General features: G+C 41.0%; 1 protein-coding gene across 1 annotated transcript; it reads right to left on the minus strand.

Annotated features, from left to right (window-relative positions):
- Positions 1–101: 101 nt before the first annotated feature.
- Positions 102–13,776, minus strand: pitrm1 (pitrilysin metallopeptidase 1). The gene is made up of 27 exons (XM_033650827.2): positions 13,575–13,776; positions 11,871–11,976; positions 11,639–11,745; positions 11,270–11,421; positions 10,726–10,840; positions 10,352–10,448; positions 9,888–10,048; positions 9,565–9,691; positions 9,298–9,386; positions 7,249–7,377; positions 6,978–7,091; positions 6,774–6,870; positions 6,214–6,348; positions 5,489–5,627; positions 5,184–5,300; positions 4,945–5,074; positions 4,641–4,761; positions 4,218–4,294; positions 3,907–4,072; positions 3,455–3,555; positions 3,153–3,273; positions 2,985–3,035; positions 2,653–2,765; positions 2,285–2,407; positions 1,482–1,627; positions 768–870; positions 102–618 (listed from the first exon to the last, which is right to left on the minus strand). The coding sequence occupies exons 1-27, from the start codon at positions 13,619–13,621 to the stop codon at positions 525–527; spliced, it is 3,078 nt and encodes a 1,025-aa protein (XP_033506718.1). The 5' UTR covers positions 13,622–13,776; the 3' UTR covers positions 102–524.
- Between the last annotated feature and the right edge of the window lie 11,860 nt (positions 13,777–25,636).

Consider the following 25,636-nt stretch of genomic DNA (forward strand, 5'->3'; position numbering starts at 1 on the left):
TTGCGGAGTTAGATGAGAAGATTGATACCACTCTGTCTGCATGGTAAACCATCAGCAGGCGTTTAGCTAAGCTTAGCTCAAAGACTCAAAACAGGGAGTTGTGAATCACCTGAACGTTAATTTAATTGCTTGAACCACATATAATTATCACAGTGCAGAGAAAACAAAAATCACCATATCGAAATCAAAGTTTTCATGATCACAAGATACTCAAAAAGAAAGCCCAGACTCAGATTTAGTTTGTCCAGCATTAGAATGTAATGTCACGACCACACTTTCATTAATATGTACATAACAATGTACAAAAAGAGAAGTAATAATCTGAAGGGTCAGATTATGACTACAACACTAATCAGTCCACAATCCTCCTCTTAGGACTGTGCGCTTCAGCTTTCTTTGCCTCCATTTAAGTAAAATCCCAACAGTACCATTGTCTTTGGGTTTTCAGTACATAGTACATTTTGCCACTGTGGTACATGTGAAGTCCAGTTAAGTTTTCAGTTATAAAACACCTGCTAATTAGATTATTTTACAATCCATGAGGGATCTTTTTTAATTGTTTTGTTCTCGGGGCCCAGGATAGCGACACCACACGTCCTCTGACCAACACCGAGGTATCTGCAGGGAAACAACACCAAGGACACTTGTTTAATATTTAATTTACCAAAGAGAGTTTGAACATTTTGAAGTAGAGATAATTACACGCAGAATTGTTCAATCTCCATTTTGGTTTCTTAACAATTCTAAAGTAAGGTATAGATTTTTACCTTTCGGCCACTCCCACCAGGCTTTTGTGATCGACAGCAAAGAGTCTTTCTCTGTGACTCTGCAGCATCTCATCTGTGACTCCGTTGAGGAAGCTACCCATTCCTGCAACACAGAGACACGGTGAACAAAGTAGTGTCAGGTTTTATATCAGCGGAGCCCCAAACTGCTTCAATTTGAAGGCAAAGCACTCAAATAAAGGCTGCAGCTCAGGATTACGTTCAATTATGTGGGTGTTTTTGAACACATTTGACTTAACAAAGTGAAATCTTTACACTGTCTGACCAACAGTAAAAACCTCAAAGATATTCAATATGAAATTACATAAACCAGAAGAACTGGTCATTTAGCTACCACTTTAGCTGAGTGGACCTGAAAAACAAAAACACACAAAAAAATATTTCCTGGGTCTAATGTTTAAAGGTTTTTCTTGGCACAGTTTGACTGACAGTTGCTGTGCGGAAACATCTCAACGCTGAAAGCTTAGTTACAACGATAGAGACAAAACTGGAGATAAAATCTCATTTTAAGAAGTCTAATAATCTGAACTCCTCTTTTCGCATTCTGCAGTTTTATCTTCTCACCCTTGGAAGGTAATGAGATGTTTTCTAAGCTTCACTTTTAATCTAACATCGAATGATGCTCAGAACATTTGATGTGAATTCCTGTAGTCGGTCGAGCAAGCTGCTGTCAGGATGCATCAGTGGGAGTCTCACCTTTGTTTGCGGGGGCTATAGGTGAGTCGACAGCTGAGAACACTGACAGTTTGGCCTCATCGATGTCCTGCTGAGTAAACTGCCCCGACTTTGCCCACTCCACACCTTTACGAAATGCAGCCAAGGTCTGCACTGAGTTCGGGTCCCTTTGAGACAAGAAATAAACACCAGGTCAACACACACTGTGAAATTCTAATAATCAATGTTTTACACTTCAGACGTTTTCTGATTTTTTTTCAATCAAAAAGTTGTTTGGTAAAAAAAAAAGCCATCACAGTGACAATTTCCCAAAACCAAACCGTTTTCATCTGAAACTCAAATATTTTCATCTTAGAAAACATAGATAACTAAAAAAATATAGAAATGCTCATATTTGAGTGGCTGGAAACAGAGAATTGTGTCATTTTTTTCTTGAGAAAATATGACTCAAAACAATCAGTTATCAAAAAAGCGTCCAATTAATGTTCCTGTAATGAACTAACTGTTGCAGATGTAATTCTTATGTTTCTCCAGAAAACTGCCTCTTGACCCATTCTGCAAAATCCTCATCTTAAAGCTCAAAACACTATTTCAGCCTGTCAGCATCTCCCACACAACTCAGGAGAGTTTTCCAACTTTTACAAGATTTCTTTTAAAAGAAGAGGATCACCAAATAGTATAAAATGTCTCATTTAGACACAAAATATTAAACTGTAATCAGCAAATTTATTACTGCAATATATGGTAATATAGGTTATATATTTGTGCAATGTGCATTGCAGTGCTGTCCAAAACTGTGACCAGTTTGATGAATGGCTGCCAACCTGTATGAGTAAAAGGAGAAAAGACCTCCTCCCATCCTAGCCCCGCCCCCGTACGCTCCCCCCTTCTCCCGGATCTCTCCATGAAGATATTTCGCCGTCATCAACCTCGCCAGGATGCACAAGCTGACAAAGACAGAACATAAAGCAAAAGAAAGTGGTTAGCAAACTCAAAACACAATGAATTACAAAAATGTCAGCAGAAAAATCACGTCTATATAGCGTACATCACCAAATTAACTCTCACTACAGTGTCACATCAATAAGTGTGTGTGAAATATAAGACATGGTGGCATTTACAGTGGCATGTGTCAAGTCAACATTAACCTTCCGGCCACTGCTCTTGGTGTGCTGCGTGCTGGTGTGGTTACCTGGCGTAGTCCTCATGGGAGAACGGTACCGTACGAATGCTCTCACTGACAAAATTGACAGGGAAGGGCATCTGGAAGAAAGTTTTCATCTGACATGGATGATAATTATGCTCCTGAAAGGTATAAAAAAAAACCACACGCACAGACACACTGCTTAATATGAATTCAAAATTGAGTTATTCATCAATAATCAAACAAAGCTGCCAACGTGAACAGGCATTATCTTCCACGACCTGAAACTCCCGTCCTGTTTTCTGTAGTTATCTTAAACTCCATTTGGCAGCAATACAGAGATGACAAACAAATCAGCAGACTGTGAAATGAACACTTACAGAGATGAGTTTCCTGCTCAGTCCGGAGTTATTCAGGGAGTCCAGTGGCCTCTTAAATGAAGACATTAAAAGAAGGCAAAACATTACTATATTATGATCTGATGGACAAGTCAATATGACAAATCTTCCGACTGGTTTATTGATCAGGATCACCTGTTGATTCCTTACCTCGATAATATCGGTTCTGACAGGTTTGCGCGTCTTTCCGTTCTCAGCCATGCCCTTCATAAAACTCTCCAACTGTGCTGCTGTGTCAGACATTTTCTGAGGTGTTGCATTGACTGCACACCTATAAGGAAGACACAGTTTAATTTGAATTGAGGGAAATGTACTGAGTAGATGATATACAGTACATTTACACTACAATCATTTTGTTAACATAAACAAAAGTGCTCAAAAGTGATAAACAGTGCTCCAAACACTGAACATATAAACATGATATGAGCTGGTGCACCTTTATACAAACCCACCTAATGTTGTCGCGGATGAGAAGGTGTTTTTTGATCCTGGGCAGTGTTCGGATGACTGGGCTGAGGTCTGACATCTCAGCTATTCTCTTCATAAAATTCACCTAATTCCAATAAGCAAAACACAAAACAGATGAAACCGTTTTAGAACGTTGCATAGAAAAGTTGCAGCGGTGTGGACTGGCTGTCTGAGTTCGACCAAAGCCGGCTGATGGTGTCACCTGCAGTTCCGCTTGTCAAAAGCTCGGTCACCTGTTTCAACAGCCAACTGGCTTGTAGTGAAATCTGCTGGTCAAGTCAAAATGACTCTGTCCCTGCCGAGCCCCCTGTTTCCACTATTTCTACTTCTACTTATTATGTAGACATAATAACAGAAATGGAGAACTGCCTTGTTGTTGAAGCTCATGTGATCAGTAACAACGATTATTACTAATCATACATAAACTGTGCTGTACCTGCTCCATCCCACCAAAAGACTCCTGGAGGTCTCCTGCTGGAGTCAGGTGTCGGCCTGAGCGCGTCATGGCATACATGTGACCAGAGTAGGATATCCCATTGGCCAACTCCTGCGCTGACATCATCACCAGCACTCTCATGCGCTCCTCATCATCAAAGTGTGGGCTGGAGGAAAACATGTAATTAGATTAATGCTATGGTTTCTCTGTATCCAGCTTGCCAGTGTCAATAATCACAGCTGACTGTTCTCCAAAAGACCAGCCACATTTTACTTTTCAGCATCCATTAAGTACAGCATTGGAGGACATACCTGTGGAATATGTCGCTCCACAGCTGAAACATGTGAGGAAGGTTCCTCTCCAGGCAGGAGGAGAACAGGAGGACACCCTGAGGCAGAGAGCACAGAGCAAATTAGAGACAGCGTTTGGTGTTTTGCGAGGCTGTACTGGAACCTGCAGCATTTTCTTCAACCACATGTTCTTTTTTTCTGAAAGACAAAGGGCTGGAGCTTATCCCAGCATGCACTGGGCTGAAACCAGGGATTCAAACTGGACTGCCTCTGAGATTTACATTTATAATTGTCTGATTTGCATGTGTTTGGGTTGCAGCAGGACACGCATACGTAATCGGCACACAGAGCACTGAGGGATGGGAATCAAATCTGTTCCTGCAAAATACGCAGTGGGTTTTAATTTACTTTATAGGCTTCAGTGCGTTCAGAGCTGGCACTGACCTGCTCGTACATGTCCAGCTGGGAGGAGTCAGTGGTGATGTGGGTGGAGACAGACATGCCCCCTGTCCTCAGCTCCATCTGCTGGGCCTGCTGCCTGTAGTCCAGATCGCCACAGCCCATCCTAATTAGACAAACAGAGACACATCCAGTCCTTCAACTGTATGCTGCAAGTTGGGAAGCAGGTACAATCTAAAATACTGTACACACAAAAGAAATACCTATCTGTCTCAATCTCACAGATTCTAAACTTGATCTGTGCGTTCCAGATCTTGTTCTGGTCTTACAGACTGAGAGATTAACTCACTTGGTAAGAACACTGCAGAAGAGCGGGATGTAAAGTCTGAGGTCCTCTGGCATGGTGTTGAGACTACACATGGCTCTGAAGTAAACCAAGCCATTGGTGGGCTGCTCACAGTACTGGACTGGTACGCCTCCTGTGCAGATTAAGAGAGGAAAGCCCTTCACAGTTTCACCAAACACCCTTGACTTAGGTGATAATGACAAAAATACCACACCACAATAACAGTGGAGACTGTACTGTACCTGCAGTGGTGATTTGAACAGGTGTGATGGGTATAGTGGGTTCAATGTCGGACACTTTGAGTGCTGGCAAACAGGAGGCATCCTGGGTTTTACTCTGAGCAGCCAGCAGCTCCAGACCTTTCCATGGAGAGAAACACTTCACTGTGATATCTGGCAGTCATACTCGGAGGGTACTTATCAGAAAGCTTTGACTGGTCAAAGTCAAGATGTTCACTTCTGACTTCAGTTAAGACTTTGTAAACTTACCTCATTGCAAACAGAAAGCGAGATTCGACACACACCATGAGCAATTACATTATTGTTACCTTTCTCATAGATCTCTTTTCTGTCACTGTCAGACAGAGCCTGGATCTTTTTCTGGAGTTTCTCCTCCTCAGCTTTGGCCTGTTTCTCCAAGTAGCTCTCATCCGGACTCATAGACAGGGTCAGTTTGTGTGTGTTCTCCTGCAGGGCCAGTGGATAGGGGGGTGATTTAAAGGATAAAAAAGCAAAGGTTAGTATTCAATTGTATAATTCAAGTAGAGGACCTGAGGTAAAACTACTGATGACCGCAAGCATCTGTGCTGACGTCAGGAACTTGAGCGTAGCATCAGGGCTTCCTAAGATGACCTTTGACCACTTCTTGAAAGGCATACCAGGGATGTTGTCTACGACATACAACTGGAAAATAAAGTTGAATTGTATCTAATCATAGAAAAGGGATTCCATCTTAAGTTGCATAACAATGATACTGTATAACCTTGCAATTGAGCCCTTTGTTAAAAGATGATTAAGAAATGCTTTGGTCAAAATATGTTATTTCAAGTACATCATTTCAGTATGGATGTTTTCCTGCTGTCGTTCAGTTGAAGAGACCCCCCTCCCAACCACTGGGAGCTGTGCAGCTACAAGGACATAATCCTGAACCACTTTAACAAATACAAATATGGATGCCAGACTGCTGAATGTTGCCCCTTCTTTCCTCAGCAATCAACTTGCAACTACACTAGAGACACAAACACACGTTTAAAATATTGCTTGTTTCATTCACCTTAAAGTAGTGCCGAACTTTGTCCTGGAGTAACTGAGGGTTGTCCTTCAGGGCCTGTCTGAACTTGGCAACGCTGTCGCTTATCTGCAGCAGCTCCACCGGGTCGCCATCATGGTTCCACGATGAAGCTATGTACTAGAAACACACACACAAAATGTCAAGGATAACACTCTGAGGGAAAAAAACATAAAACAGAACAATCTAGTACTCTATTTTACTCTTGCCTCCTCTCCTCACAAGGACAAGTTGCCTACTAATGCCCCTTTATAATTTACTTTTAACATTGTTGCATGTGCAAAGCGGAAGGTTTCTAGAATTAATGTTACACATCCTTCAGGAAGATATCAGCAAATAAACTGCTCTGTGCACAACATAGTTTCCCAAGACTAGCTTTGGATGTGTTTACATCCGGAGTTATGAGATATATAGAAAAGCATGCAAAAAACAAACATCCTTAGTACTGCTAACAAACCTCCCACATAGAGGTTTATATACACATGTTGTGTTCTTGTAGTTGTGAAAATAAAATGAAGGTTACAGATACACAGCAGTGAACTCACCGAGGCCAGAGACAGGCCGAAGTTAGTGGACTGGTGTTTCATCTGGATTTCAATCTTATGGAGGAGAGCCTCGATTCTTTCCTCTTCAAAGCCCGTCCTGTGAACAACAATGAGGAGAAATGACTCAAGCTGATCTGATGTATTGTATCTACTGTGTGCATGTGTCTTTTTTAATACCAACTAGTTCTGGACCTTGGCACTTACTCTATAATGTCATCGATGGTTTGGCTGATAATTTGTTTCACCCTATCTGCATCCTTCTCAGCCATTCCCTGCAGCCCGATGCTGAATGACGCCTCTTTGGTGCTGCCGTCATATCTGCACAACAGGACATTTCAACACACTTTCAACAAACACATGAATGTCATGGATGCTTAACATCACTGCGTCAAAGACAAGTGGTCAAAAACTCAAGATGATTTGTTGTATCACAAAGATCAGCTGGGTAACTAGGGTCTTAAGTCCATGTATGCACCCTACGACAGAAGAGAAGTCGGTTCCTATCTTGGGTTCGATGAGAGCTTTGTAGAAAGGAGAGTTTGGTCCAGAGATCATTAGAGATGACAGCAGGCTGAGAGTGAATCCTTCGAATGTGTCGGTGATGCTGCACAGAGAAAAAGACATCAGATATCACTGAATAACAACGAAGGCTCAGAGCTTCACTTTTTGAAAAGAGAACTGTTGTCAATTCATGTTGAGGAAAACTGGAAAATTGTAAACATGACGACATACAGTACAGGCCAAAAGTTTGGACACACCTTCTCATTCAATGCGTTTTCTTTATTTTCATGACTATTTACATTGTAGATTCTCACTGAAGGCATCAAAACTATGAATGAACACATGTGGAGTTATGTACTTAACAAAAAAAGGTGAAATAACTGAAAACATGTTTTATATTCTAGTTTCTTCAAAATAGCCACCCTTTGCTCTGATTACTGCTTTGCACACTCTTGGCATTCTCTCCATGAGCTTCAAGAGGTAGTCACCTGAAATGGTTTTCCAACAGTCTTGAAGCAGTTCCCAGAGGTGTTTAGCACTTGTTGGTCCCTTTGCCTTCACTCTGCGGTCCAGCTCACCCCAAACCATCTCGATTGGGTTCAGGTCCGGTGACTGTGGAGGCCAGGTCATCTGCCGCAGCACTCCATCACTCTCCTTCTTGGTCAAATAGCCCTTACACAGCCTGGAGGTGTGTTTGGGGTCATTGTCCTGTTGAAAAATAAATGATCGTCCAACTAAACTCAAACCGGATGGGATGGCATGTCGCTGCAGGATGCTGTGGTAGCCATGCTGGTTCAGTGTGCCTTCAATTTTGAATAAATCCCCAACAGTGTCACCAGCAAAACACCCCCACACCATCACACCTCCTCCTCCATGCTTCACAGTGGGAACCAGGCATGTGGAATCCATCCGTTCACCTTTTCTGCGTCTCACAAAGACACGGCGGTTGGAACCAAAGATCTCAAATTTGGACTCATCAGACCAAAGCACAGATTTCCACTGGTCTAATGTCCATTCCTTGTGTTTCTTGGCCCAAACAAATCTCTTCTGCTTGTTGCCTCTCCTTAGCAGTGGTTTCCTAGCAGCTATTTGACCATGAAGGCCTGATTGGCGCAGTCTCCTCTTAACAGTTGTTCTAGAGATGGGTCTGCTGCTAGAACTCTGTGTGGCATTCATCTGGTCTCTGATCTGAGCTGCTGTTAACTTGCCATTTCTGAGGCTGGTGACTCGGATGAACTTATCCTCAGAAACAGAGGTGACTCTTGGTCTTCCTTTCCTGGGTCGGTCCTCATGTGTGCCAGTTTCGTTGTAGCGCTTGATGGTTTTTGCGACTCCACTTGGGGACACATTTAAAGTTTTTGCAATTTTCCGGACTGACTGACCTTCATTTCTTAAAGTAATGATGGCCACTCGTTTTTCTTTAGTTAGCTGATTGGTTCTTGCCATAATATGAATTTTAACAGTTGTCCAATAGGGCAGTCGGCTGTGTATTAACCTGACTTCTGCACAACACAACTGATGGTCCCAACCCCATTGATAAAGCAAGAAATTCCACTAATTAACCCTGATAAGGCACACCTGTGAAGTGGAAACCATTTCAGGTGACTACCTCTTGAAGCTCATGGAGAGAATGCCAAGAGTGTGCAAAGCAGTAATCAGAGCAAAGGGTGGCTATTTTGAAGAAACTAGAATATAAAACATGTTTTCAGTTATTTCACCTTTTTTTGTTAAGTACATAACTCCACATGTGTTCATTCATAGTTTTGATGCCTTCAGTGAGAATCTACAATGTAAATAGTCATGAAAATAAAGAAAACGCATTGAATGAGAAGGTGTGTCCAAACTTTTGGCCTGTACTGTATATTCCACTGTAAATAATGCTCAAACTAAGAGATCAGGGGTAACAGAAGATGCATTATTTCTGGCTTCAGAATCCTATCCATGCCTTCCTACTGAAATGAGTTTAAGGACTAATGTCTTGGTGAAACACAGCAGAAGAAGAAAAAAGATGATGTGATCTTACTCTCCCAGCAGGTAGCTCACACACAGCGTGTCCTGCTTGGCTGGATCTGGAGCCATAGCATCAGGGCTGCAGGTCACATGGTCTTCTCTCTGGGGAAACCAGTGAGGTTCACAGTGAGATCAGACAGGCTGTTTGATTGATTTCAGTTTCTAAAAATAACCCAATGGAACCATGCGTGCAAGCGATAATTAAATACAAAAATTAAATTTGACTGCAGTCTGTAATACCCTTAGATGTCACAGTAATACGTCTGAATGAGGAACTTACAGGGCTGCTCCAGTGGGGCTGCGAGGGGACCTCTGAGTTCGGGTTGATGCGTTCAAACTTGGACAATGCTTCTTCCTGGATCTGCTTTAGATGCTGCTCTAAAGGCAAATTTCCATATGTGAAGAACCTGAAGAACGTACAGAAGACACTCTCAGGGGTGTATGTGTGTTTGTATTAAAACCATTTCTTTAAAAACACCGTTTCTGTCCTGTCAGAGCAGAATGAGCATTTTCTGTTTTTCATCTTAATTTTAATTTAATTGTCATTTCATAACACAACAGTTCCTGTTCATTTCTAGGCTGTCTAAGTGTGTATTACTCTACCTAGCGTTGCTGGGGTGGTAATGTGTGGCGTGGAACTGTTTGAGTTGCTCCCAGGTGAGGTCGGGGATGACTAGAGGCTCCCCTCCTGACACCACAGAGTATGTGTTGTCTGGATACAACTTGTTCTGAAGGTGCTGGGCGTACACACGCTCGTTGTCTGACTGTAAGAATACACATATGCGAATATACAAACACACTCACAAATTACTTCAGATTTAACCACTGCTAACATGATAAAAACATCACTTTTCTGTTACAGGTTTTTATGATATCAGTGTATTAATATAATACATGGGGGAAAAAAACTCATTTGTGCATTAAGTATTTAAACTGTTGACACTGCTTAGAAGCACCTGATGGCCCCTGTGTGTGTGTAAAGAAATAACTGTATATAATAGATATTAAAATAGAATTGCTATGCATATGAAATTTTAATAACAGTGACTGGGGAAGTGTTGACTTACAAAAGCTCCCTTCATTTCATTGAACACTACTCCTTTAAAGACCAGAGGGGAGTTGATATCTGTGGGATCTTCATTTTCCAGCCTCCAGCCCTCCTGCCTGGAAAATTAAGACATACACAATCAAAGTGACCAAGGCTGCTTTCATCAGTACTGTACGACTGTTATAGACCTGTCTTATGATATTTGCTAATTCTTGGTCTGTTTCAGCCGACTGTTGGACAATACAATAAGATACACAGAATCACAACAAAGTATTTAAAAGATAACTTTGGCTGCTGCTTTGTTAAAATGCAATCAAGTGATCTTCATAAAATAAAACTGAGCAGTTTTAGCATTCTGGCATAAATAACTGTGCAGCAATACCCAAAACTCACCAGAAATCCTGCTCTCGTAAACAAGGGAAGAAAACTGCATCCAGATAGACAGACAGGAGATTCTGGAAGTCCTTCCCATTTTGGGTTGAGAATGGATACATGGTGTAGTCGCTGGCTGTTCACGAGGAAGTAAGCAAAAAAAAAAAAAAAAAATATGCAAAAAGCTCATCAGACATTTAAGATAACTATCCATCATGTGGAAGTCCTTTTCTTTTCTTTTGATACAGACTAGTAATATAATGACAGTAACCATAATAAATTTAAGAAGTTAATGCAATGTATTATAAATCAGTGAATCCATATATTCTTGCCTCTGAACACTTCCATCACAATAATTTGTGACTAATGAACACCTCTGGTAAACCAAAAAACCCTGGATTATTTCCTTGTACATTCGTTAAACCTGTAAAACTCTAACTGACTGTATCTATCTTTATCTATCTATCTTTTCTATTCAGGATATTTATGTGAATATAAGCACACTGTTCCCAACTTTTTGCTAAAGGTCACTTGGCACATTCAGGTTCAAATCATTTTTCTGTACCTGTAAAGGCATTCATGAAGGTGGACAGAGACCTGTTGAGCATCTTGAAGAAAGGGTCTCTGCAGGGATACTTCTCAGACCCACAAAGCACTGTGTGCTCCAGGATATGCGGGACCCCTGTGCTGTCCATGGGGGTCGTTCTGAACTGGACACTGAAATACGGTAACAAGGAAGCGTTGTCTGATTTATTGCTTTTTTGTACAAGGATGTGCTGTGACTTGGCTTGAGAAAAAAAATTGCTGTGGTTATAGAAACAAAACACATTTCAGAGTCATGCTCTGTTAAAGTGTGCCTGCAGAGAGAAAGTTCAAATCTGTTATCAAACTTGAACATAAATAGGTAGTGCAGCTGAAACGTATTTCAACCAACCTGAAGAGGTTATTGGAGTCATCTCTGGCTGCATGGAGGTACTGAGCTCCAGTTTTATCATGAGTCAGCTTCACTGCTGTGAGAAACAAGTCAGGGACCTGTACAACCTGGGAAAACAGGATTAGCAGCTGAAATGAGCAACTGTACAATTCATAGTACATCCTTTTGAAAATTATACACTATTACTTTATAAATGTCTTCATCATGCTACTCTGAGTCAAGCTGAGTTTACCTCTTTGACTGTAAAGCCATGGATTCTCTGTCCTGGTTGGTACTGACAGGCCCGCTCTTGTGCTGAAGTGCTCTTGAGCTTCCTTGTATACTGCTGTCCATTAAAACTGGGGAAAGAAAAATAGTTAATAGCACAAAGAACATTCGTCCATCTTTGCAAAAACAATGCAGATCCCATATAAATTAATGAAATACAGTTTTAATATTCTGTCAGGTACGTAATAATGCCAAGACATCATTAAATCAGACAAGCCAGGACGAGTCCTGTTCAGGGTCCCCAGTAAAGCTTTCCAAAGGCTCCAGTGTGTGCAAAACTCAGCTGCCAGGGTGCTTACCAGAACTAAGCCTTGGCAGCACATCACCCCCACCCTCATTCACCTGCACTGGCTTCCGGTTAAGTTCCGCATAACCTACAAACTTCTTCTGCTTACATACAAATCACTCCACAACCTTGCTCCACCGTACCTATCGGACCTTCTCCAGAAGCATACCCCATCACAGAATCTGAGGTCCTCTGACTCAGGTCTCCTCTCCATCCCCCGTACCAACAGGTGGACCTTTGGGTATAGAGCCTTCAGTGTGGCAGCCCCCACCCTCTGGAACTCTCCCTACGGAGATTCGCCTTGCTCAGTCTCTGGACACTTTCAAGTCTGCGCTGAAAAGACACTTATTCACACTGGCCTTTGGCAACTAGTCTGTTTATCTTGCTCTGTCTTGTTTTTTGATTTTTCTGTAAAGTGTCCTTGGGTCTCCTGAAATGCGCTATATGAATATAAGCTATTATTAACATTATTATTATTATTATTATTATTATTATTATTATAGATCTTTGGCTTCTGGATAAATGAGATGTTATATATGATTCAGAGCCAACCTTCTGTTTGATTTGCATATACGCATATGTCCTTAATTTTGGTTAGTTTGACAAGTATTTTAAAGCATTACGTATCTTGTGTATTGGCTGACACATTCCCACATTAGGGGACAACTAACCTAAATAATGATGCTGAAGCTTTATTAAGAAGTTTCCTCCATCCCAAATTGCACCTGTCCAAAAAATACTGCAGCTGCATAACAACTGTAACAGTATAGAAGAAGCATTAAAAGGAACAAGCCTTATGTGGGTATCTTTCATTGCCTGAAATTATTTCAGGAGTGTTCATGCATTTCAGACCACATGCAAACACCAGTAATTACCCAGACTCTCTTCAATTTAAAAAGGCCATAGAATGACAGGCCACACAATATGGTGTAACACCAACACAAGCTGGTGTGACACAGCCATCAATACTAAGGTCGAAGCCAGCTGGCTATCCTCTCCTTGAACTTGCTCTAATAACCCCGAATAATAGTTACAGACCCCAGCCCTCAGGTGGCTGTACTTGCTATTCTTTTAGGAGCTAAAGTTAATATAAAGGTATGAACAGAAAAGTCAGCTAGATAACTCCAAACGGATGCGTTCCCTCATCCTTGGTTGCACAACTGTTTCATCAGTTTGAATATTATGTCACATGTCAACAGAGTCACAGCACTGTTTAATCTATATTCACACAATATCTAATCACAGCGCCACAGACAGTCAGTGAAAATTACTGTGACACCACCAGGCAAACAGCACACAGAAGCAGCATTTGATAGACTGGCAATACACCAGGTGTGTAACGTTATGTGGCTAACTCCCTGTACCGTTAGCTAGCTGACTTACCTTAGACATCGAAGTTTCCGGACTATCGCCTTCGTTTGCCGAAACATGGCTTGTCAGTTGCTCAGTTATTCAAGTGTGTCTACTCCTAGTGTGTCCGGCTTTGAAAATTACACAATTTAAATAAATTAAGTCAATAATTCCCTGTTGTGTGTCCTCTCCATGCTGTTCATGGTAACGTTGACACACACGTTGGACCACCTCCGCACATTAAAAATGGCCGACACACCTGCGCTGATCGCAGATCTGACAAGCATGACCTGTCTAGTTAAACCTATCCATCCGCATTAGAGCTCTATGATGCGTGTTGAGCAATTTTTGGCACTCGTGAGCTAAACCTTTCATCTACAACCATGCTTGTGTTTGATTGGTCGACAAGGAATGAAGAGCGCATATGATTGGCTAAACGTAACACAACTAACATTGCCAAACCATGACAGGGAGTTTTTAAAGGGCAGCGATTTTGTAACACATATTTAAAATCAGTTTGTGTCAGACTTTTTGCAACTTCAAATCCACTGAATTTCGAATAACTTCTTAAAAACGATTTAAGGTTTTTGTCATCTATTATTCCCTTTACATGCAATTTAATGTTTCCTCCAGCAGATGTCGCTGTAAGATCATGTTTAGTGACGTAGCATCAGCAGAATAAGTCACAGAAGTAGTTTGTTAAACTTTTAATGTTTTTCTCTGGGGTCCAAAGTGCGAGAAAAGTTTATTAAAGTGCAAATGAACAAACTTTACTATGAAAAAAGTACATACAGTCCCCCTCATTTATTTCAAGGTTATATCCCATCACATTTACATACATTAGTGCAATAGTAAGACTGTACTTCAGTGTTGCTAAGCAACTTTTATATGTGCCTTGATCATAGAAATAAAATTTCTTTTTTTTTTTAACTGAAAGATTTTTACAGTTGACATTAGTTGATGAATTATTATTGTTGTTATCACTAATATTACTAATAATGATTGGTAGTCTTTAATTTTATTGTGACTTATTAGTGTGTAAAAATACTTTCTATCACTGACAAACACAGAGTTTTTACACTTAATTCAAGGTCTTGGCTGTCTGTAGGCTTAGAAGTCTTTCTGCAGCCTGTCCTTTTCCTTCATCTTCATTTCCCTAAGACTTAATTACTTAAGTACCTTCAAAGCTACAAACCCCATGTAAGGTAATTTAAGCAATGCACATGAGATACATCATTCTGTATCTTCTTATTTAACATTAATCTGGGCCCAGGGACAAAAATTAACTGCTGAGCCCTCATTATCCCCTCCATTCCTCCCCTACTCCAGGTTTACAGTGTGGTAATATGATGAAATACATGTCAGTTTAGAAATATACTCCTTATAAGTAAAATGTCAGCTGACACAATGTTGGTCTTAAAACTGGATCTTGACACAGAGACCTTCTTAAAAATAAAGATCAGGTGATAAAGCAGAATCCCCCTTTAGGCCTTTGTTATGTCAGCTGATGCTGTACTTCAGTTACAAGTAATCAGAGTGGACTACCACAATCCAACTGTTGCACAGTAAGCTTATGGTGTTTTTGGGGGATGTTCAAGGTCTGGGACCCTGACGCAGTTGTCAGTTCCTCCTAGTTTGCAATTTAGCCCTGTGCATGGTGTATCCAAACTCGAGACGGCATTGTTATATGGCTGCATCATTAAATCAGATGGAATAGTTTAGATGCCTCTTGCATCACTTTACACGTTGCCTCACATTTCAGCCTGACAATTTGTTGTTGCTGGAAACTTTGGGATATTGACACAAAAAAAAAAAAATCACAGAGTTTGCTGAATGGTTCTGTTGTTAAGTTCGGCGAGGTGTTCAATTATGGAATCAGTGCAGTCACCTGAAATCAGGAGAAGCTTGTTTAGTTTACCTACATGAACCGTGTCCCTTTTCAGGGGCCACCTTCTTTACAGTCTGCATTTTAAGATCAAGTAAATAATGGGAGGTTGACAAAGCTGTTTCATTTTGAAAAGCTCCTCCAGAGTAAATGCACATTCTTTTTTAATAGCCAGTCAGTCAAAGTCAGCCGTGGTTCTTTCTGAAGCAAGTAGCAGGAAGTAACACTTGATGATGGCATCCTTCCTCGGCTGTTTAACTACAGCAAGAATGTGATGTACACTGTGTGAATATCACAGCGAAAAGAATATCATAGAAAGGTTATAAAAGGTACGACATAGTAACTACAAGCCTAACACGGAGTACTTCGCACTCAAAATGAGGTCCTATGGGATTAAAACAGGAGCAGTGTAGTTAGTTCTCATTATAGCATGGACTCCCCAGCACCATGTGAAACGTCTTTCTTCCCCACAAAAATCACTCTGCTTGTACTGACAGCAACTGTAGACTGCCTTTTCTTTTTTCCTTTTTTTTTTTTGAATATCTTTTGAGGCACCCACGGTCATCCCTTGTGTTTCCACTGACAGCATGTGGGAGATTTTCCAGCAGCATGAATAGGAGGCCTTGGTGAGGAGGCAGGAGGGTTTTTGACAGAGCAGGAGCATCCTCCAACACGGTAGCTGGCTCCACTCTGCCACTGCACGTTCATTATCAGGGAAGACCTTGATCACACAAAGTGGGGTGAAACACACTCGCTGCAAACATATTCATCTCTCACGCCTGATTATGTGAAAAGCAAAATGTGGCCGTGATGTGACATAATTCCAGTGGAATTTAACTTGTTTCAAGGATTTTCTTAAATCAAATTAAGAAGGTGGGTTGCGGCTATTTCATAACATTGCTGCTGGTAAGTAGTTAGTCCTCTTCTTTTTTTTTGTTCGTGATTCCACATAATGAAATTTTCATGTGCAAACCGCACATCTTCAACCTACAGGAGGTGAAAAGGCATTTTGGCAGCGTGCATCTTGCCTCGTTAACTTGATGTGCTCCTGTTGCAGAGGGATGTTGCAGCAGGACATAATGTGAGGATGATCAATCAAAAGTTTAATATTATGAGATTTCATAGAAATAAAAACAGCCTTTTGTTTTTGTACAGAGATTCATTTTCACACGTTCGATAAAGCACGAGCTCCCTGCTGTTTTCCAGGAAGGAGAGAACTGAAACAAGTTGCTTTCTTGTTTTAGGGATATAAAAAAAATATGCACACGTATTTTGACACTTATTGTTACATAAGATTTTACTGTGGTGTGAAAAAAATTAGCAAAACAACTTAAAAAAAAGTCATTTTTCATTTCACGGTGACTTAAAGGTCAGCTGAAGGATTACATATGCCTTTATAAGGATGAACAAACCTTATACCCCTCTGCTGTTAAAGCCCTTATTTGAATAAAGTAAATACACGGCGGTCAAGCTGTAAACAAGGCTGTGAAATACGGCACACAAACAACAAATCCTCAAATGCAATGGAAGTATAATGTCCGAAACGTAATGGAAAACTAATCACTTTACATACTGTACAGCGTATGTAGTGTTGTCAGGGGTGTGAGTGACTGGAGGCATGTTGGTGTTGATGTGCTCTATCCTCTAGGGAATCCACAGGATTTCATAAAGGTCTGGACTGTCCAGACGCTGGTTCATCCAGGCTTAAGCTATCCATCAGTGTCAGATGGAAAACAAAACCCAGACTTCTCACGCCGTTCCTCGCCTCTGTCTGTCACAGCTCTGTTACCCAGCGATAGTTTGCTGAGTATGGATTCCTCCCCCCTGCAACCATTTGCTACATATTCTTACTGTTACATAGTCTACACTGTAAAGACAATCCTGTTCACATTGGTTTCAAGGTTTAAACTAGACCTCTAGTTAAGAAAATATTGTGCTTTAGACTTTGTGTCAACAGTTTGTGTTTGTCCCTTCCCTGTTTTAACATGATAATGCTCTCATGTCCTCGTCAAAGCCAGGTCCACGAAGAAATATTTGTTCCAGTTTGGTGTGCCAGAGCCCTGACCTCGACCCCTTCTAACACTTTTAGGATGAACTGGAGAGTTGACTGTGAGCCGGACCTTATCACCCAACATCAGAGTTGGACCTCACTAATGTATTTGTGGCCAATCCCTGCAGCCAGGTTCAACCTCTGTTGAAAAGCCTGAGACCATAAGAGTGGAGGCTGCAGCAGCAGGTTAATGCATGTTTTGTAATAAGATAGATAGATGTCCATATAGTTTTGCCCATGTGGCTGACATACTTACCTGCAGCTGGAGAATTCTGCCTTGCACAAATGCTGACACTCTTTTGAGGATCTTCTTTTGTCTAAAATCAAAATCAGTAACAATAATTCTAATTGCATCTCTAACCTTACATTGATATGTACTTTATCAGCAGTCAGTCTTGTCTAAAACTACACATGTATGAGGTACAATCCAAGTACATAAAGGAGAGGCCATCAAAAACAGATGCATGCAGACTGTAGGCACAAGACTTTCAAAGAGACTGTAGCCCTTTTTAAACAGGAGTTGTGCAAATTTGCAGGAAAGCCCAATCAGTCTTTTTTCAGCATTGGCAGTATAAAAACAAAATCAGAGAGTGCGGCAAAATGCCACCTGCCTACTTTTGTTTTTACAGAATGCGCCTTTTTCGGGACAATGGGGGGCCGTGAGCAAGTAACATAACCTATAGCTCATCGTGTGATGTAAACAGTGACATGGGAGGGAAGCCGCGGCTGGTCAGTCCTTCGGCGATTCTCTCGTAAGTCGGCCCATTCTTCACCGTTCCTGTCATCTGACGGTTAATGGCCTCTTGGTTGGCGTGGGCAAGGAGGATGCGCAATTCCTTGTCTCCCCAGTTGCTCATCTTTACAGTGTCTGTCTGCTCATTCCTGCTATCAGCTGTTTCCTGTTTATCCACCGCCAGTGGCTCGCACGTGCGGCGTCATCAACAGCTCCTCCCACAAGTCTTCAACAATGGGAGGCCTGTCTTTTTAAACCAAAAGGGTTCCGCCAATATGACTACCCTACAAAGCGGAAAATTGGGCACCTCAGATCAACTCGCCAATCCGGCTCTGTGTGTCTAAATGCTTGCAGCTTGCCGGCAAAATGGCCCAACATTCGCGGAAAATCTGGCAGTGTAAAAGGGGCTTATATTTGTCATCCTTCTATAAACTTACTCTAATGTTGCCCCTTAAACCATTTCCTTAGCCAGTCTATAGAAACTTACCTTGAGAACTAAAGGGTGGCCGGTTCAAGTCAAGCATGTACCAGTCAGTAAGGAGTGTGGACTAGTAGCTGTGAGTGCCAGTTCACCTGAGCAGGGCACCGAACCCCTAACTGTTTAGGCAGCCCCATAACTAACATCTCTTTACAATGGCATCAATACAATAATGTCTGTGGGTCCTGTGTGCCATTGATGGCAAAGGCATTTCCAGCCCCACTCTGCCTCAAATTGGCTAGTGTTTGCTGCCTTTGTTGGCTGGATTGGTTAAATTAAAATGATCAGTCTTTATTCTGGTAATCTGTTAACCTGCAAATCTAAATCTAATTCTAAAATATTAAAATTTTGCACCCTCATTTTTTGGCTGAAATGCTTATTCAATGCAGAAATACTTAATTTGGTATCCTAAAATGACAAAACTAAGAGTGTACAGCCACAACAGCGGCCCTTTGAGGCTGTACAACACTCACAATGATATTACTAACATGCTGATGTGAAGTATAATGTTTACCATGTTCACCATCTTAATTTAGTGGCACTAACACAATGAACAGCTATGGCTGATGGGAATGTCATTAGTTTTGCAGGTATTTGCTCATACACAAATAAACTGGACAAATCTGACTGACCAATTAAGGCAGTAATCCTCCTCCAAAAGGCAACCATGCACTGCCGTCCACAATAATCATCAGCAATTGTAATTGTGATCATGAATAAACTAGGCTAGGCTGTAATGCATGACAGTGTTGTGTATGGTTTGTGCAACAGTGTTGCCTTACCACAACATATGCATGTTTTGTAGGCTATGCCACTGTTGTTTGTTATAGTTTTTGGAAAGTGCCAGTATGCCCCCCAGAACAGTGTTTAATAGGTGATTACTACCCTGACACCAATAGACATAGCCTTTTCTTGAATTACACTGCAACCTGGCTAAAAAACATGAAGGTACCATTTACTGCTCCCTGATATAATTGGAAATCTCGATGCTTTATTACTGAAATAATTCAATAGTTACATTATGTTTCTATCACTGTTTGACATTCAGTGCACATGATGCAACCACAATCACACGTGGTGGCATTTTGGCTTGCACTGGTCAGCCACCCGCCCTATCAGTGCTAAGGTTTATCACATTACGCCCTCACTGTGCCTTTATCACTCCCCTCACAAAGGGCAAATAAAGGTTGGGTATTTGATAAAATAAATTATCACGGGCTGTTTACTTTAAGCTCGGTCCATCTCAGCAAAGCAGAGCCGTGCCTTCTCCCTCAATTCAGCCATATAACACCAAGCCTTCTTTTGCACCAGGTAATAGAAGTGAGCGGGGTGGGGAATGTTTGAATTATATGAAATGTTGTATGTTTCTGAATGGAATGGGCTGTAATTTTGAGATACTGAACAATATGTTGCAACAATTTTGTCTCCCTGAAATTGGATTATTTTGGGAAATGTGTTCTGAAATGACTTTATAACAACATTTATTAAAGTATGAAGCCATTTGATGCCAGCCATTAGTGCATGTGCTGCTTTTGTACAAAACATCGAGGCAGGAAGCAGCAACAAGGAATTTAAATGTTTAACCTGACACCTTGTGCCTCTTGGGATGTGTCCTCATCACAGCTGCTCGTGCAGGTGCTTTGACAGGATGAAACATTCTGCATGTGCAACTGAGGTCAAATTCTGTGTCTGGACTTTTTAGTAATAAAAGGTGTGAAGATTTGTTATGCAGAGTCTAATTAATACCTATATGATATGAAATATTGAGTTACTTCCAGAGTGCAAGTCCCACAGGGCTCTTTGCTTGGCCACTAGCTGATCTGACAGGGCTTTGCTCTTTTTGCACAGAAATGTCAATTTCTCCCCAGACCGTTTCATTAGCGCACATTTTAGATGGATAGTTGGCCCTGGGTCTGCGCCCCCATCCCATCCACTTTCCTCCTCACCTCTGGGGCCAATTAGGGCGCTGGAGCTGAAAATAAATGAAACGCGGTGGCAAAACAGCGTTTACTTCAAAACCTCGCACTTAATTTGAAGATCTCTCTCTGATCTGAGGTTGAATTAGCAGGGTGATATTCTCTTTGATCTCGCAGGTTTTGCATTTGTTGCCAACTTATTGAGTGGAGACTCCAGAGGAACAGTCAGTGCTGAATATGAGGATTTGAAAGACACACACAGCCACACAAATAAAGTGCACGTGCAGCGCAGACAGACTAACACACAGAGACACATAGTGCAATCCTCTCCAATATACTTCAAGACACGAACATAAAGAATGTTCCCAAGAGGAAAATGAATACAGCCACACAGACAAGTTTGGACTTCTACCTAAAAGCCCCTCACTATTTTTCTGATGTCCAAATCTACAAATATAATTACCAAGCCAGATTTATCCTTCTAAGGAATACTCAACCAAAAATGCCCTTTTAATAGTCTTTACTTACACTCCTGCAGGCTTTCAAGCAGGGTGTGAAATACTGGGGGTCTCAGGGGGTCTGAGACCCCTTAATTGATGCCTCAGACACACTGAAAGCCTCAGCAGCAAAGTTTTAGGGGCTCTGAAAAAACTCTTTAAAAAATTAATTGTCACTTGCAATTGTCATGGAAAAACATAAAAACATTGTTATGTGATTTTTTTAGATAATTTTTTCTGGGCAGATTTTCGCCTTTATTGACACAACAACTGAAGATGGAAAGGAAAGTTGGGAGAAAGAGAGTTGGAATGACACGCAGCATAGGGTTGGAATTGAACCTGTGCTGCTGCAAAGGACTCATGGGGTGCACACTTTACCAGGTAAATAAAGGTTGCCCTGTTAAGTTCTCTCCTTTTATATTGCCATTGAGCACCTGGTTGTTTCTGCTTAGACCTTCTTCTATGGGTAGCATTGTTGCAAATGGTCCTTAACTGTACAAACCTGAAAAGCAGTAGATTTTTTCCTGTTTCGACATCATGTTTACCCTTGATTGAAAATACGAACTCATTATGCATCAAGTCAGGGAAATATGTCAAAAGTGCAGCAATGTTCATTATTTGCTAACACTGGATTTGCTTCTACAAAATCAGAAAACAACGCAAACGTAGCGAGATTTGCAGTGCATTTTTCTCAGGTTAGATGGAATATTGTCCAGCCTGTTGGCTAGTGAGTGTGTATGGGGTTCGATTGTGCGCGTGTGTTGGCTTAAAACAAATGCTCTGTGTGGTAATGATATTAGCCTTGCTGATGTGTGTACAAAGCATGTATAGCCTAGTTGATTGCCTTTGCTTGCAGCCGTGATAACACTGCAACACTCGGTAGGGGGGACCCGCCATTCACCACCAGGTATTTTTAACACTACTTTAAAGTTATAGAAAGGCCGCATTGTACCGTAGCTGCTCTTTCATTGAGTACAGCAGCTATAGACCAAATCACATATCTTCCAGGTAGAAATCCTCTCATATGCATAAAATGAAACAGCACTGAGAAAAGGCTGCGTCAATCCGCTTTTAGCCACCTAAAAAAAAAATTAACATCAGCGGTTGGGAGGTGTACTACCAATAAGCTTTTGTGGCGCTGTGGTGCAGTAGAAAGCCGGTGCACTCATTCATTGCAGGACAAAGAAGGGGTGAAGAAAATTTCAAGACATCCCGAGATAAAATGCATGTTTATTGAACAATAACAGATATACAAACACAAGGCAACCCCCGTACACCTTCCTAACATCTGTGCCTATTAGGTGAGTACTTTACATGTTTGATTTGAAAGTTTATGGAGACGTGAATCGGTCTAGACCGGGAACCCCCACACGAAAAACGGGGTTCGATTTCAAGACGTTCATGCAATGAACGTCTTGGTCCAAGGCTAGGTCTCCAACAGATGAAGTTTGCTTAGTTGTCATGGAGATAGGTTAGCTGATTATGAGTGTCACTCAAGGATAATGACGTTAACTTTTCAGAACCACTTTCAAAATTCAAAAAAAGAAAAATGTTTGTTAAAGTAATCATTTTACCTTAAGTTAACCCTCAAACCCTCAAAGTGAAAACTAGCTGTGATTTCCAAAAATGTCTTCACCCTTAAGGTCTTGTTCTTGCTAAGATAGAAATATAAAAGCACAGACAGAAGACACATAGCAATTATAGTTTCTGAAAAGTGTAGCTTGATGGACATTGGTTACTTAAGTTTGCACACACTTCCTAGATATACACTCTCCCTAGATACACCCACACTACAGACAGACACCTATGTCTGCCCGGTTAAATCCAGGGCGTCAATCCACTGTTTGACACTAATCTGGATGGATCGTCTGGACGGACGCTCGCCCTCGTACCTCAGACTCAGATGGCTCTCCTGACACACAGCCTCAGGCTCTGCTGTTTTTGTTGGGGACTGTGGTAAAATTTGAAAATACACAATGTAGCCATCTGAGCACCTGTGAATCACACATTGTGTCTACGTGAAAGGGGGAATCAATAACACGTGAGGCCACTGGGTTCAGAGCATTATTGGCTGTGAATTGTCTTGTTCGGGTGTTGTGGGTTCAGTATCGAGCTGCTTGCTGGCTGCTAATAGCCCCTCAGTGGGTGGCTGCAAGGCCACTGTGCTTATTTTGAATTAGATTGATTCCCATTCTCATGCCAGAGTATCTACAAAAAAGCAAAAAACAAACTTGATGTTAAATGATCAGAAATCTTTTTATGACTACAATTAACACCCATCAGAAGTCTCAACTCTGTATGCAAATACAGACTATATAAATACCACAGTTTTATCTAATCTTCCAGCAGCCAGACACTTTTATTGTTTAAATAATACACAGTGAATAATACAATAATAAATAATACAACAGCTCAGAATTTCACCTCAGTCGATGTGACAGGCAAGTGTATTGATGCTTGTTGACAAAGTTTATACAGAATGGCATATAACTGTGTGCTGTACTGTTAGTGGACAGTGAAACACAGAACCCAATGGAGACTGGGGGGTAAATACACACAGTCTTCCTTTTACTGCACTTCTGGCAGAGTAGAATGATTTTTTTAAGTGTAAGAGCAGCAATAATGAACTGATACAACTGATAAAGGCGTATTAACAAAAATGACACGTTGTTTATAATGCATTCCTTATAAGCAGTCTGTCAAAGCTGGAATTATTCAATATATTTTATTCAAGGGTGTAGTTTTGCAGAAGAAAATTTTGAGTGTCAAACACTTCATTTCCTGCATGCTACTGATTTCTTTTTATGCACCAATTTGTGGTGGGAATGTCTTGGCACTTCCTGCCTCAACCGTGCAGTGTTGATTCATCTTCTTTCTATTTTATGGCAGACTGCAGCCATTGTTTTTAAAGATATATCCTGCCACCTACTTTACTGGAAGCATTGTTGTGTCTATCAATCACGTTCTAGTCCTCTGCTACTTCCATGTTTTTATTGACTTTATTCAAGCCACTGAAGGGATCTGAAATTCCATACTTTGGTTTTAGCCAGAATGGACTAAGCTCAAATCAACACAGAGATTGCTTTTTTACACACAGTAACTTAAATCAATTAATCTGATGAATCCAGTGAGTCACTGCAGTAGTTGCTGCATTAGTCCTCTTTGTTGTCTCATTTTTAGATACATGTTACATTTGATAACAAATGGTGTGTTTCTCCTCCTCAAATTACAAATTATATGACATTGGCATAAAGTGAACAGTCCATTTTCTCACATCTATACGGTTAGCCAGTGTTAAGGCAAGGAAAATAATTTTGTTAAAGGTCCAGTGTGTAGGATTTAAGCAGATATATTAGTAGAAATGGAATATAATACACTAAGTATGTTCTCTTTAGTGTATAATCACCTGAAAATAAGAATCGTTGTGTTTTCCTTACCTATCTAGAAAGGGGGCGGGTCCTCATTTATGGAGATCGCCATGTTGCACCACCATGTTTTAACAGTAGCCTAGAATAGAAAAAACAAACACTGGCTCCAGATAGGGTCATTCACCTTTTCACATTGGCCAACTTAGTTAAAAGCCCATCTGCAACAAGCAGCATCGGAGTGACACTGGTTTGTAACATGAAACTGTTTTATTCAGTGTTTTTACCGGTTTAAATCACCTGGTCCACTTGTTTTTGAGAGGAAGAGACCTCTGTGAATAATTCAGCTCCCGCTTAAAACCTCCTGAACAATGAACACTGAAGGAATTCCAGCTGGGAGAAGTTTCAGCTGGTTGCAATCTGCAATTCATCACTTGACGCCGCCAAATCCCCCTTAATCTTACACATTTCACCTTTAAAGAAAAAGTTTTATTTTCAAAAATCCAGCCATACGTTCTATCGGATATGATAACCTTGCTTTCATCAATGTGATTGCTGACATTTGGGAATGTGCAACTAATGCCGGGTTCACACTGCACAACATTTTTGTCTGTTCCGACGGTCACTTTGTCAGATTAGGCGATTGTGGAATCATAAAATCGTGCTGTGACCTGGTCGACAGATATGACAGACGACACAGTGATCCATATCAATCATCCCTGGTTGTTTTTCATGACGTTTTTTTCTTATTATTGCTATTATTTCAGTCACTGTGTCTGTTTACGTGCCAACCGAAATGTTGTTGTAGTAATGTAAAAAAGCGTCACCAGATGGCAGGAGCTACATTTGAAGTACCGTACGCAAACATGCAAGTAACTGAATCCTCCACAACAAGTTCCTGCAAATGTTTCACAATAAAAGCCTATTTAGAGAATGAAGGGATTCTCTCAAACGAAGTTATAAGGGGCTTTTAATTTTATACAGATAGAGGAAATGTTGAGTTTGAAATGATGGTGCGATTCATTAACTTTAACAAGGCAAACCGAAGCCGATTTAAAGTAAAAATATAGGAAATATCAAAAAGGCTTGGGTGTTGTTGCCATACAGCTGTCTATGGCAGCAGAAGTGTCTTTTTATTGGTCAAAGTGACAGAAGCAGTCGTGAACGACAA

This window comes from Epinephelus lanceolatus, chromosome 12 (assembly GCF_041903045.1).
Source record: "Epinephelus lanceolatus isolate andai-2023 chromosome 12, ASM4190304v1, whole genome shotgun sequence".
Lineage (NCBI taxonomy): Eukaryota > Metazoa > Chordata > Actinopteri > Perciformes > Serranidae > Epinephelus > Epinephelus lanceolatus.